The sequence below is a fragment of the Capricornis sumatraensis genome, chromosome 2 (assembly GCF_032405125.1).
Source record: "Capricornis sumatraensis isolate serow.1 chromosome 2, serow.2, whole genome shotgun sequence".
NCBI lineage: Eukaryota > Metazoa > Chordata > Mammalia > Artiodactyla > Bovidae > Capricornis > Capricornis sumatraensis.
This window is the reverse complement of record NC_091070.1, coordinates 41,022,406-41,037,371: the sequence shown is the minus strand read 5'-3', so window position 1 is coordinate 41,037,371 and position 14,966 is coordinate 41,022,406. Positions and strand designations below refer to the sequence as shown.

At 40.9% G+C, this 14,966-nt stretch overlaps 1 protein-coding gene across 1 annotated transcript in view; it reads left to right on the top strand.

Annotated features, from left to right (window-relative positions):
- Positions 1–14,966, top strand: part of FBN1 (fibrillin 1) — a 273,921-nt gene that overhangs the window by 138,566 nt on the left and 120,389 nt on the right. The window contains exons 9-11 of the mRNA XM_068963729.1: positions 3,547–3,705; positions 12,173–12,352; positions 12,958–13,098. Coding sequence (XP_068819830.1) covers positions 3,547–3,705; positions 12,173–12,352; positions 12,958–13,098 — 480 coding nt within the window. The remainder of the gene's footprint in view (positions 1–3,546; positions 3,706–12,172; positions 12,353–12,957; positions 13,099–14,966) is intronic.

Below are 14,966 nucleotides of genomic sequence, written 5' to 3'. Positions count from 1 at the left end.
GATGCAGTAAACCTTTGCTTGCCATACCCCTAGGCAAGCACTGTTTCTGCCTCCTTGGAACTCCATGGTACCCATAATTAGCAACTTGCTATATAGAATGATCCCAATGACATTTCTGCCTTCTCTACTGCTGATATTTCCTGCCTTGGTAAACCACAGAGACCCCTAAAATTACCCCCAGTGACAAGAAAATATGTATTGTCTCCAACTTGTAAACAAATCCAAGGTTTGTTGGCAAGCTGGTTGCTTGAAATTAGTGAATCTAACCAGTAGGAAAGCCCATGTGTAGATCATGGAGTGTGGTATCTTCCTTAGACATCTCTTTGAACCATGATATTCCACCTGTTACCTTCTGTTATCATGTTCAGCAACTCACAGGTCTCACCAGTCCCAACTCTCCCTTTATCCTGAAAGATATTACAGCCTTACTGCATTTTATTTTTCACTCTGTGATCTTCCTTTGGCACTTTATAGTACTTTTCATAGGGTTGTCTTTTCATATTACTGTGTTCCATCTCATCAATTCCTAGGAGTCTTAAGATGCTGTGTACCTAGCATGGGCCTCACAGCTCCTAGCTCCCAGTTGGCCACACTAGTGTTAATGATTGGTTAGGGGAAACCTGTTGACAGGCTAAGATGACCTGCAAACACACGTTTAATCCATCATATATTTGTTTTGATATAATGTGATTTCTGGGTCCAGAGAGTAAGGCCAGGTGATTCAGAAGTGGGGAAAAGAAGAAAGTTTCCTTCTCCTCTTCTGCCAAGTGTCTTGGCCAGGTCTACAGTTCCTACAGTTCCTCCAGCCTCCCTTTTCTGCAGGGGATCTTCCCAACCCCCAGCAACTGAACCCCAGTCTCCTGCATTGCAGGCAGGTTCTTTGCCTTCTGAGCCATCAGGGAAGTCAACCTCCCTTTACCTCCTCCAAATCTTACCATTTTCCCCCCTCTGTTCCAATTCCTATAGATCTTTAGATTACTTTAAATCCACCCCATATCCTCTGGGCAAAGTGATCTAGCACCAGACGATTTCCTTTGGCACTGCCATCTGATGACAAAACTTCAGGCTGGTGTGTCCAAGGGTCAGTTTCTCTGAATGGTTTCTGCTTTTCACAAATATTCCCATTGGTTTTATTTATAGTTATGTTATGTGAATGTGTATTCTCTTAACAGAACCCCTCCTTCAAAAAAAAAAAGAAAAACTAGTAAAATGATTATTGTAGATGCAGGTGCCATTTATAAATCAGGACCTGCCAGCAACCCAAATGTGGTTGGTAATTGTTCCAGCCTCAGCATTCACCATTTTGTTCAAAAGTCTCTGACCAACTGATTTATCATATAAGTCAGCCAGCTGGGCAGTAAAATAATATCATAGATAATTTGCAAAATAATAGACATTAGCTCATTAGGAGTTTGCAGTTGGCAGCTGTAGGTCTCAGTTTTGCTCTGCAAGATAGCCCACACTGAAAATTGTATATACAAATTTTGGTCAAATGTTTATACTGGGTTTTGACCACCAAATTCACTTGAAGCTGGGATATAAGCCAGTTTTTGAACATCTCTTCCCATTCTTAACAGTCTTTGGTTTTCATGCCCAAAATATTAATCCTGGAGTATATGATGTATTAGTGGCTTTAAGGCAATGCAAATTAGGAAGCAGGAAGTTCTGTTTCTCCCCCTTCTTCCTAGGGGAGATGCCACCCATATCTCCACAGAGCATTCTTTGTCTTCACTCCCCTCTCCATTCATTTACCCTGGATCAAACTTGTTCTGCCTCTTTGCTGAGACTGTTTGTCTGACCAAAGGTGCAGGAGCTGGGACCACAAAACATTTCTGGAAAGCATACTCATACATGCTAGTGGTTTTAAGTACTTTTTAGAAATAATCTCATATCCTTTAAAGCTGACCCACAATTTTCTCTTAATGATTTCTCTAGGTTTGTTGTAGCCATCTTCACTTGACGTTAATAATTTAAGTGTTTCCAAGTTAGCCTTGGTTTTTTCCTTGTCTTTCATTAATTTATTGCAACCTGTAAGATTTTAAGGCTTTGTGTTTTCAAGAATGATGTAGATGAAAGCAATTATGGGTCTGATCCTCTCTGATCAAATGATGGTTAATATGCAGACTTACAGGAAACATAGGGACAGGTTTTTGACTATAAACAAATTCCTCACCTTACAAAAGGATTTCCCAGTTGTGTTCCTTCATATGACAAAATACTGGTTACATTTAAAATATTGGTTACATTTCAAAAGTTTATTTTATAGAACTGTACAGAGATACATTTTACTTGGAGAGGTATACCCCTAACACATGACAGATCGAGGTGCTCTGCAGTTGGCTCCCTGCCTCTGCTACTCCGTGGCATGACCTCAAAGCGTCGTGGAACAGTTAGGGTTTTCCTTTGTCTTCGGCTCTTTTCTGGTAGCTCAGAGTTGTAGTTCAGTGTGTCAGTGTTGTCACAACAGTCAGACATGATGTAACCCAGTAAAAGTGGGTTATACACACACACATATATAGGCTTTCCTGGTGGCTCAGTGGTAAAGAATCTGCCTGCCAATTCAGGGAACATGGGTTTGATCCCTGGTCCGGGATGATCAGTCATGCTGCAGAGTGAGTAAGCCTGTGTGCTGAGTCTGTGCTCCAGAGCCCATGAGCTGCCACTACTGAAGCCCGTGTACCTAGATCCTGTGTTCCACAGTAAGAGAGCAACTGCAATGAGAAGCGCACGTGCCACAACCAAGATTAACCCCCACTGTGCACAGCTAGAGAAAACCCGGCACAGCCATAAATAAATCTTTTTTAAAAGTGATAGAAACATCTTCCTCTGTTGCTTTGAGAAGATACCTTTCTGCCAAAATAAACTTTTAATTTCTTTAAGAATTACTGTATCCTTTAGCACTAAGAACTTGCAACTGTGTACCTTTTGAACTTGTATATCATTAGTGCCTTATCAAATCTGTTAGGGCCTCAGGACCAAAGGTAATCTTGACTAACAAGCGTTGGATCTGACTGCAAAGTGGCTCATTCCTTTTCAAAAAAACAATCTCACAGGTCTGACAGTTTCAGACTGAGAAATAAGATCTTTTAGAAATGTAGACTATCATGCAGACTTCATATTGTTTTAGAATAGATTTGTATCAACATTTGCCTAAAGTGACTCAAATTAAGTTGTTTGAAAGGAAGGACAACACAGCCTCCCTTCAGTATAGAGACACGACTCTGTCACTGCAGGGATTTTCTGCATCTCTTTTCCGCTGGTCTCCTATGGTTATAATCATTCGTCCCCACCTTGGGGCTAGAATGCGGGACTTGGGCCAAGTGCCCCAGCCCTAGGGGCAGAAGGTGTGAGACAGAGGAGCAGAGGAACGGGAGCATTGTTCCCGGTGCAGGGCGCACAGCTTCCCTTCCAGGGCACCTCTGCTTCCGTCAGCCTGTTCACCCGGCTCCAGCCCCAGAGGGAAAGGTGGAGGTGTGGGGGCAGGAGAGAGTCTTCCCTAAGTTTGGTCTCAGTGACGCATGTGTGGGGGTTTCTTTGTCTTCTCAGATGTCCGCCCAGGATACTGTTACACGGCTCTGGCGAATGGGCGCTGTTCTAACCAGCTGCCGCAGTCCGTCACCAAGGTGCAGTGCTGCTGCGACGTCGGCCGGTGCTGGTCTCCCGGGGTCACAGTCGCCCCCGAGATGTGTCCCATCAGAGCAACTGGTGAGAGCCCTTCCATTTATCCACAGAGCCTCCCATCTCAACCCCTGCAAGCCCTAGTGATGATGTGCATGCTGCAGTTCTAGTGGGAACTGGGGTAAGTGAATAAGATTCCAGAAAATAAGACAGAGGACCTTCAGAGAAGTTTCCCCAGGTAGTGAACAGGGGAAACACACAGGTCTGTACACATGACTCTGTTCTCAGGCACTTAGAATCGTACTTAGCTTGCGAATTACCGCTGGCTAGCAGCCTGACCAGCCTGGAAGAACTGGCTCTTCCTTATCCTCAGGTATTTCTTTCGGCTCTCACGTAGGGCTCAAAAGCTCACTAGTTTCAGAGTCAACTCATTTAGAGCCTTTCAGGTGAGTTATTGTGGATATAAATTCTTCCTGCCCTAATATTTGACACTCCCCTCTTCTTCCTTGCCACGTAGTCCTGTTGATTTTTTTGATTTGTTTTGACTTCTCTTCCATGTCTGATTCATTTCCATGTAAAGCTCACTTTCTCTCATGTGGACTATTTAAGTGGCCTCCTACCTGCTCTCCCTGAAGTCCACAGCTGCCACAGAACTTTTTCCAAAGCCTAACTCAACTGAAATTCAGTTTTTAAAAATTGTGTCTGGGAAAATGTAGAGAAAGATGTCCAGAAAATTTTTCTCAGGATGAACTCAGGCTTATCTAGTGGTCCAAGTCACTCCATTTCTTGAAAATAAAGTGAAATGAAGTCGCTCAGTCATGTCCGAATCTTTGCGACCCCATGTACTATAGCCTATCAGGTTCCTCCGTCCATGGGATTTTCCAGGCAAGAGTGCTGGAGTGGATTGCCATTTCCTTCTCCAGGGGATCTTCCCAACCCAAACCTGGGTCTCCCGCATTGCAGACAGATGCTTTACCATCTCAGCCATCCCTGAAAATAAAATTTTACTTTTTAGCAGAAAAGTCTCCAAATCTTATCCCAGTTCGTCTTTTAATTCTTGTTCTTTGTAGTAGCTTTATTTTCTAATTAAATTATATAATTCAGCTTTCCTTGAACCCAGCCTGTGCATTTCTAAACTCAAGCATCCTTTCTTTCTTTTTTTTTTTTTTTAATTTATATTTTACAATACTGTACTGGTTTTGCCATACATTGACATGAATCCACCATGGGTGTACATGCGTTCCCAAACATGAACCCTCCTCCCATCTCCCTCCCCATAACATCTCTCTGGGTCATCCCCGTGTACCAGCTCCAAGCATGCTGTATCCTGCATCAGACATAGACTGGCGATTCGTTTCTTACATGATAGTATACATGTTTCAATGCCATTCTCCCAAATCATCCCACCCTCTCCCTCTCCCTCTGAGTCCAAAAGTCCGCTCTACACATCTGTGTCTCTTTTGCTGTCTTGCATACAGGGTCATCATTGCCATCTTTCTAAATTCCATATATATGTGTTAGTATACTGTATTGGTGTTTTTCTTTCTGGCTTACTTCACTCTGTATAATTGGCTCCAGTTTCATCCATCTCATTAGAACTGATTCAAATGTATTCTTTTTAATGGCTGAGTAATACTCCATTGTGTATATGTACCACCTCTTTCTTATCCATTCATCTGCTGATGGACATCTAGGTTGTTTCCATGTCCTGGCTATTATAAACAGTGCTGCAATGAACATTGGGGTACATGTGTCTCATTCAATTCTGGTTTCCTTGGTGTGTATGCCCAGCAGTGGGATTGCTGGGTCATAAAGCAGTTCTATTTGCAGTTTTTTAAGGAATCTCCACACTGTTTTCCATAGTGGCTGTACTAGTTTGCATTCCCACCAACAGTGTAGGAGGTTCCCTTTTCTCTACATCCTCTCCAGCATTTATTGCTTGCAGACTTTTGGATCGTAGACATTCTGACTGGTGTGAAGTGATACCTCATTGTGGTTTTGATTTGCATTTCTCTAATAATGAGTGATGTTGAGCATCTTTTCATGTGTTTGTTAGCCATCTGTATGTCTTCTTTGGAGAAATGTCTATTTAGTTCTTTGACCCATTTTTTGATTGGGTCGTTTATTTTTCTGGAATTGAGCTGCATAAGTTGCTTGTATATTTTTGAGATTAGTTGTTTGTCCATTGCTTCATTTGCTATTATTTTCTCCCATTCAGAAGGCTGTCTTTTCACCTTGCTTATATTTTCCTTTGTTGTGCAGAAGCTTTTAATTTTAATTAGATCCCATTTGTTTATTTTTGCTTTTATTTCCAGAATTCTGGGGGGTGGATCATAGAGGATCCTGCTGTGATTTATGTCTGAGAGTGTTTTGCCTATGTTCTCCTCTAGGAGTTTTATAGTTTCTGGTCTTACATTTAGATCTTTAATCCATTTTCAGTTTATTTTTGTGTGTGGTGTTAGAAAGTGATCTAGTTTCATTCTTTTACAAGTGGTTGACCAGTTTTCCTAGCACTACTTGTTAAAGAGATTGTCTTTACTCTATGGTATATTCTTGCCTCCTTTTTCAAAGATAAGGTGTCAATATGTGTGTGGATTTATCTCTGGGCTTTCTATTTTGTTCCATTGATCTATATTTCTGTCTTTGTGCCAGTACCATACTGTCTTGATGACTGTGGCTTTGTAGTAGAGCCGAAGTCAGGCAAGTTGATTCCTCTAGTTCCATTCTTCTTTCTCAAGATTGCTTTGACTATTCGAGGTTTTTCGTATTTCCATACAAATCTTGAAATTATTTGTTCTAGTTCTGTGAAAAATATCGCTGGTAGCTTGATAGGGATTGCATTGAATTTGTAGATTGCTTTGGGTAGTATACTCATTTTCACTATATTGATTCTTCTGATCCATGAACATGGTATATTTCTCCATCTATTAGTGTCCTCTTTGATTTCTTTCATCAGTGTTTTATAGTTTTCTATATATAGGTCTTTAGTTTCTTTAGGTAGATATATTCCTAAATACTTTATTCTTTTCGTTGCAATGGTGAATGGAATTGTTTCCTTAATTTCTTTTTCAACTTTCTCATTATTAGTGTATAGGAATGCAAAGGATTTCTGTGTGTTGACTTTATATCCTGCAACTTTACTATAGTCATTGATTAGCTCTAGTAATTTTCTGGTGGAGTCTTTAGGGTTTTCTATGTAGAGGATCATGTCATCTGCAAACAGTGAGAGTTTTACTTCTTCTTTTCCAATTTGGATTCCTTTTATTTCTTTTTCTGCTCTGATTGCTGTGGCCAAAACTTCCAGAACTATGTTGAATAGTAGCGGTGAAAGTGGGCACCCTTGTCTTGTTCCTGACTCTAGGGGAAATGCTTTCAATTTTTCACCATTGAGGATAATGTTTGCTGTGGGTTTGTCATATATAGCTTTTATTATGTTGAGGTATGTTCCTTCTATTCCTGCTTTCTGGAGAGTTTTTATCATAAATGGATGTTGAATTTTGTCAAAGGCCTTCTCTGCATCTATTGAGATAATCATATGGCTTTTATTTTTCAATTTGTTGATGTGGTGAATTACATTGATTGATTTGCGGATATTGAAGAATCCTTGCATCCCTGGGATAAAGCCCACTTGGTCATGGTGTATGATCTTTTTAATGTGTTGTTGGATTCTGATTGCTAGAATTTTGTTGAGGATTTTTGCATCTATGTTCATCAGTGATATTGGCCTGTAGTTTTCTTTTTTTGTAGTATCTTTGTCAGGTTTTGGTATTAGGGTGATGGTGGCCTCATAGAATGAGTTTGGAAGTTTACCTTCCTCTGCAATTTTCTGGAAGAGTTTGAGTAGGATAGATGTTAGCTCTTCTCGAAATTTTTGGTAGAATTCAGCTGTGAAGCCATCTGGACCTGGGCTTTTGTTTGCTAGATTTCTGATTACAGTTTCAATTTCTGTGCTTGTGATGGGTCTGTTAAGATTTTCTATTTCTTCCTGGTTCAGTTTTGGAAAGTTGTACTTTTCTAAGAATTTGTCCATTTCTACCACGTTGTCCATTTTATTGGCATATAATTGCTGATAGTAGTCTCTTATGATCCTTTGTATTTCTGTGTTGTCTGTTGTGATCTCTCCATTTTCATTTCTAATTTTATTGATTTGGTTTTTCTCTCTTTGTTTCTTGATGAGTCTGGCTAATGGTTTGTCAATTTTATTTATCCTTTCAAAGAACCAGCTTTTGGCTTTGTTGATTTTTGCTATGGTCTCTTTTGGGTTTTTTTGCATTTATTTCTGCCCTAATTGTTAAGATTTCTTTCCTTCTACTAACTCTGGGGTTCTCCATTTCTTCCTTTTCTAGTGCTTTAGGTGTAGAGTTAGGTTATTTATTTGACTTTTTTTCTTGTTTCTTGAGGTATGCCTGTATTGCTATGAACTTTCCTCTTAGCACTGATTTTATAGTGTCCCACAGGTTTTGGGTTGTGTTTTCATTTTCATTAGTTTCTATGCATATTTTGATTTCTTTTTTGATTTATTCTGTGATTTGTTGGTTATTCAGAAGCATGTTGTTCAGCCTCCATATGTTGGAATTTTTAATAGTTTTTCTCCTGTAATTGAGATCTAATCTTAATGCGTTATGGTCAGAAAAGAAGGCATCCTTTCTTCTCAAACTTCTCCTCAGTTCAGGTCCTTACTCCCCACTCCTCACCCCTACCACCTCTACCTGTTATATGCCCTCTTGTTGGTTAAGTTCCCACTCAGATATGACCTAATCCATGCACATCCCAAGATAGCCACAGCGGGAAGTGCTACCTTCTAGCTCAGTGCTCTAGGTGTGTACTGTTGCTATGACAGACACCATCTGCTCAGCTTTGGGCCTCTATGTGTTCCTGTATTGCTTTTTTGCTAGCTGATAAATTTCATTAGGGCGTCTCAGTCATCATTACAGTGCCACATTCCTTCTGCTTTTTTAACACTTCACCAGTACTTGGCAAAAACTTGCTGATGGGAGGCATTCAGTTAGTGTACAACTTATTAGGTGACATCTTTCTCACCAGTTGTAAGTAAAAACTGGGGTTATAGTTACTTCTCAATCTGATTCCTGAAAGTGTGTTTTAATCAGGAAATTTTAGGAGAAAAAGTCAATATGAGGATGGATGAATGCAGAGTTAATGAAATACTTCAGAGTGTGCTATTCACAGACTATGAATGCCCCAAGATCATGGATTATAGACCTGCTCACAGATGTTATTTTAAAATTTCTGTTTATTATTGAGAATTATATATATGGATTAAAAAGCAAGAAAGTCTTTTCAATATTTTAACATATAACAAGCTATATATTGCCATATATTTTGACTGTCTACAGCCTAAAAATATAATGCTGCCTCCTTAGTTCATTAGCGGAACCATATAGTAGATCACTATTTAGAAGCACATGACTTTCCACTAAAAATACAGCATGGATATCAGGAGAATTGCTTTTTAAATATATATATTAACTTAGGAATCAGCAGCATTGATGTGAATTCTTTCCTGTCTCGATCAGGCCTTGAATAGAAGAAAGAGGACTAGAGTAGGCATATGTGCCTAAGGACTTACTTTAGGGCACGTGGAGCAGAAGGCCTGGTTCCCCTCTATGACTTTCCAGGCAGCTGCTCTCGCAGGGGTACCACTGAAAGATGTACAACCCCAAGATAGGCTCAGAGTAGAGCAAATGGATAGAACAAACTAGTTTTCAGGTAGATGTGTGTGTTTGCTCGTTGTTTGTTCAAATGTTTCATACCAATATCACAGAGCTCTAGGTTCTTAATGAATGAAGAATGATAACATAGGAAGGATTATTTCAGATTGGTCAGCTTTTCACTTTAAGAAAAAATCAGTTTCATCTCCAAGTTAAATAGAGATAGAAAAGATGGACATCAGTTGAACAAAATTAGCCCCATGTTGCTGATTCTGAATGTAAAGGGGCTCAATGGAAAGTTCCTAAACTAACGTAGGAAAAAGTACAGAACCAGACTGGTATACTTTCATGGAGAGGTTAAGATAAATTTAATGGCATGCTTGGGCTTCCCTGGTGCCTCAGTGGTAAATCTGCCTACAATGGTGGAGACCCAGGTTTAATCCCTGGATAGGGAAGATTCCCCTGGAGAATGGAATGGTAATCCACTCCAGTATTTTTGCCTGGAGAATTCCCATGGTCAGAAGAACCTGGCAGGCTATAGTCCATGGAGTCACGAAGAGTCGGACATGACTGAGCGACTGACACACTCTAAAATAATATAACCAAATTAGCAGAAATGTTGATAAGCTACCCAACTTCTTTTATAGGAATCCTAAAAGACCTTTAAAAGAGAAGATTGATTGGTGCTTGGAAACTAAGTACAATTGCAATTCAACTAAATCTATCATAGTTAATAAATTCCTCTTATGTCCAATTTTCCAGGTGAGGCTGAGAGTAGGAATTAATTGTGAGTTAGATATGATCCTTGGTTAAAATGCTGCTTCACAGTCTTAGTGGTAGAAAGTTGTAAGAAAGCAGGTAGCCAGAAAATGATATGGCACATCCAGGTAATAATTCTATAAGAAAGATCACTGTGATTTGAAAATAGGGATTGCAGCATTCTGATTCAGGGAAGCATAAACAACATATAAATCCTTTCCAAATTCAGTCAGGCATTACTGAATCTCTGTGGATTAAAATTCCAGATCAATAATGCAGTAATAGAATTCTCTGAAAACATAAACTTAATCTGAGTTGGAAATGTCAGATATGATTGAAAACGTTTCAGTAATGGATCAGAAAATAACAACAAAGTACATGGTAGCTAGGTATATTTGTTCTGTGCTGTGCTAAGTCGCTTCAGTCGTGTCCGACTCTGTGCATCCCCATAGATGGCAGCCCACCAGGCTCCCCCATCCCTGGGATTCTCCAGGCAAGAACACTGGAGTGGGTTGCCATTTCCTTCTTCAATGCATGAAAGTGAAAAGTTTAGCCAACTGTTAATGGACAATATGTCCAATGAGGTTGAAATATGCATACGTTTCAGTAAGACATATTACTATGTAATTGAATAAGTCAGATTTTAGTCCACAAGGAAAATAAAAATGCTAGCCTAATTTCTATTAATGGATGAAGGTAGCATGAAAAGTTTCTATGGGAGAATTCCTGTGTGACAGAGATAATAAAATCATCAACATTCTGGAAAGAGGAGAAAAAAGAAAATTTAAAAGTCATACAGTTTACTTTTTGAAGTGAACTATGACAAAATACGGCTATTTATAGGAAACATGAAAATGGATAGTTAAGTAAATAGCCTTCTCAAAACTTGAATCCTGCTAAAAATACCAGTTTGGAAGTCTCCCTCGCTGTGCCCCCCACTCCCTGAAATGTGCCACAAGTCTAAACATGATTTATTCTCATAAGGAACTGGCATTGTGGGAAGTAGGAATCGGTCTGCACGTGCAGTCACAGGGGAAACAGCTGATCATCACCCTTGGTGCTTCTTCTGCCCCGTGGGCTGTTTCTTCTCTGTCACTTTCTTGTCTTTTACAAATAGGTATCCATCAGGGCTCTGTCTCCTTACTCCCTTCTCTTCACTTTCCACACCTTCCTCATGGGAGCTCACCCATCCCCATGACTTTAAACACCACCTGTCCACTGAAAACCCCCAAACTTAGCAGCAGCCCTGACTTCTTCTCTAGGCTCCAAACTCTCTTATAAAACTGCTATGTGACATCTCCGTGTGGATGTCTGATATCTCAGAATTCACCTGTTCAGCTTTTGGCTTCTGTTACCAAACCTGCCCCCGTCACAGTGTTTCCCATCTCAGCAGACGGCACCCATGTCAGCCTTGTTTCTCAAGTGGAGAACTACAGCTCACTCCTGATTTCCTGTTCTCCTCAGCTACGACTTTCCTGTGATTTCCTATTCCCTTATTTACTGACATTTACTCCTTCCCTGAGCACAATCCATTTATCTTATCTGTAAATATGCTTCAGATGTGTTTACTTCTATCCAGTTCTATCATTAGCTCCCTGGTCCAGCCATCCTTGTCTTGCCCTTGGGTTTCTGCAGCAGCCTTGTCTCTCTCTGGTACATTCTCCAGATCCAATGAGAATGATCTTCTGAAAATGTTCATCTGATCATGTCTCATCCCCACTAAAGACCACCAGCAGCTTTCCAATGTACATCAAATAAATCATGTGTTCTTTAGAGCCCTGTGGGAGCCATGGGTGGGAAGACTGGGTGGAGATCGTGGCATCTTATTCTATTCTACCTCGAGGTCAATTTTGACATAGGTAAAGACTTCTTAGGTTTTAGGAGGGGTATGTGGTACTACCATGGAAAGTTTTTCTTTTTGGGGGGTTTTGAATTATTGTTTCTGCGTGGTTGCTGCTCTCGGTATTAGGGATGGGAATGAAGTCTGTTGGCTTTTTGCCTTTTCTTCAGTTGACCTATGTCATTTGTGGATCAATTTTATTCAGAATTCCTTTAAACAGTAAGGGTGATTCCCATGGGCCTGTGACATATGCTGTAGCTCAGCTATTGTGTTCTATTTTTTCCAGAGGATTTCAACAAGCTGTGCTCCGTCCCTATGGTAATTCCTGAGAGGCCAGGATATCCTCCTCCACCCCTTGGCCCCGTTCCTCCCGTTCCCCCTGTCCCTCCTGGCTTTCCTCCTGGGCCTCAAATCATGATCCCTCGACCACCAGTGGAATATCCATATCCATCGCGGGAACCACCAAGTAAGAATTCAAAAAGTCATCCAATTACTTTTCTTGCATTAATTAGGTTAATTTTGTTGTCATTGTTTATGCTGTTTAAGTCATTAAATTTAGAATTCTTAAGTATTGCATTTACACAGTCTCATGTATGAAGTTCTCAACTAGCCTATTACATAGAGGAAAATGGACAATTTCATATTCTCCAGAAATTAGCATCCTTTTGTTATTGATATTGTGGGAGAGATTTAAATCTGATTCATAGAGGGGAGGTGTAAAATTACACTTTGGGTTATGTATCATGCAAAACAATTTTGCAAGTAGTTAAATATTAAGCTTTTCCTGCCAACTGGTGGCTTGAACCTGAGGCAAAGAGAGGGGGAGGGAGAAGTGGGCAGAGGAGCAGGCTACTGCTGGGCTGCAGTACCTGGCTGCGTGCACCGGGATGCACAGGTACTCTCTGTAGGCAGGAATGGAAACACTCTCTGTTGGTACCAGATAACCTTTGCCCAATGAGTGTCCTCCTTCCTTTAAGGTTCAGCATCTTCCCTGTTATTACGGAATTCAGTGCTGATGAAGGATGCTCTAATTTTAAATAATTTTAATGGAGTCTCATGCTGTTCTTTTAGGGGTGCTACCAGTCAACGTCACTGATTACTGCCAGCTCTTTCGCTATCTCTGTCAAAATGGACGCTGCATCCCAACCCCCGGGAGCTACCGGTGTGAGTGCAACAAAGGGTTCCAGCTGGACCTCCGTGGGGAGTGCATTGGTACGTGATGAACCACTGCACTGGCACCGAGAGGCTGCCGCATGCAGCTCTGCTCCATGACTGGATAGGTTTTCTATGACTGCTGTAACAGATTGCCTCAAACTTAGTGGCTTTAAAGCAGCACAGATTTATTATCTTATATTTCTATAGATTAGAAGTCCGACATATTTCTTACCAGGCTAAAATCAAGGTGTCAGCAGGGCTGAGTTCCTTATGGAGGCTCTTGGAAAGAATCCATGTCTCTGCCTTTTCCAGCATCTAGAGGCTGTCTGTTTCCTTGGCTAAAGGGCTGTTTCTTCATCTTCAAAGCCAGCAGTGTAGCTTCTTCAAATTTCTCTCTAACTCTCTGGTTCTCTCTTCTAACACTCTCCTTCACATTTAAGTATCTTTGTGATTACACTGGACCAGCTATATATTGGGCTTCCCTGGGGACTTAATTGGTAAAGAATCCACCTGCCATGTGGGAGACCTGGGTTCGATTGCTGGGTTGGAAAGATCCCCTGGAGATGGGCATGGCAACCCACTCCAGGATTATTTCCTGGAGAATCCTTATGGATAGAGAAACCTGGTAGGCTATAGTCCATGGGGTCACAAAGAGTTGGACACGACTGAGTGACTAAGCACAGCCCAGCACAGCACAGCTGTGTATTTCAGGAGGAATGGATATTCTACCAGCTAGTAGCTTAACTTGACTCCCCGTGCCATGTAGCATATTCATATGTTCTGGGGATTAGGGCAAGAACATGTTTGCGGGGACGTTCTTATGCCTACTGTTGTTTGTTGTTGTTTAGTTGCTAAGTCGAGTCTGACTCTAGTGACATCAGGGACTGTAGCCCACCAGGCTCCTCTGTCCATGGGATTCCCCAGGCAAGAATACTGGAGTGGGTTGCCATTTTCTTCTTCAGCTGATCTTCCTGACTCACAGATCAAAGCCAACCTTCTGCATTGACCAGCAGATTCTTTACCACTGAGCCACCAGGAAAATCCTATGCCTACTATAGTGGCTTTTAACTTTCATTGTAAAATAAATTCAAGGCATTGCTGGTAACTCTTACTTAAGACATCGTATTAAAGCCTGACCATTAAAACAAAGCGTTAAAAATACCCCCAAATTGTGAAACTTTGCATGTGTTACTAATTTGAATGAATAACTCACCAACTATGTCTAGTTAGTCATTAAAGAATGAAGCAAGGAAGTTTAAGTGTTGACAAGGCAGTCAAGTTAGTGAAGAAGGAAATATAACGCAAGAATAAAATGTTTTCGAAAGCCCCTTCGAGTAGCCCACCAGGAGAGAGTGCTTCAATCCTTAGAGGTCCTCCAGAGCTAGGTGGGAGAGGGAAATCTAGCTCAGGGTTGAGATCAGACCTGCATCTGCCACAAGAAGCTGGTGACTTCAAACAAGTGGGTTATCTTCCATAAGCCTTAGCTTCCTCGTCTTTACAGAGGAATAAAACCCAATTTACCTGTAAGTATACCGGTAGCTCTAAATGACTATAAAACTAGTGAGAGCCTGTCTGGGGGCACGGTGGTGGTGGTGGCATCCTCAGTGGTGGGTGAAACGTGTCCTTCAAACTGCAATAGCTTCATGGTTTGTTGTAATATTCTTAACGCAACTCAGAAAGGAATGATTAGATATGGTTGGGCCTTCTTTTTATTGAAGTAACGAGTTTCAAGAGACACTCGGAATCCTACCCAGAAGCCACTTCTGAAATGTTAGTCTGTTTGATTCCGTTAAGACCAGACCCAGGGAAGAGAAAATGTTTATTAGCGTGGAGTGTTGAGTTGCTACCCTTTGGCATTTTACTCTGAAGAATGACACAGGAAAATAATACACTTTAACTGCTCAACCCGACCAGTCTTCAAGTGG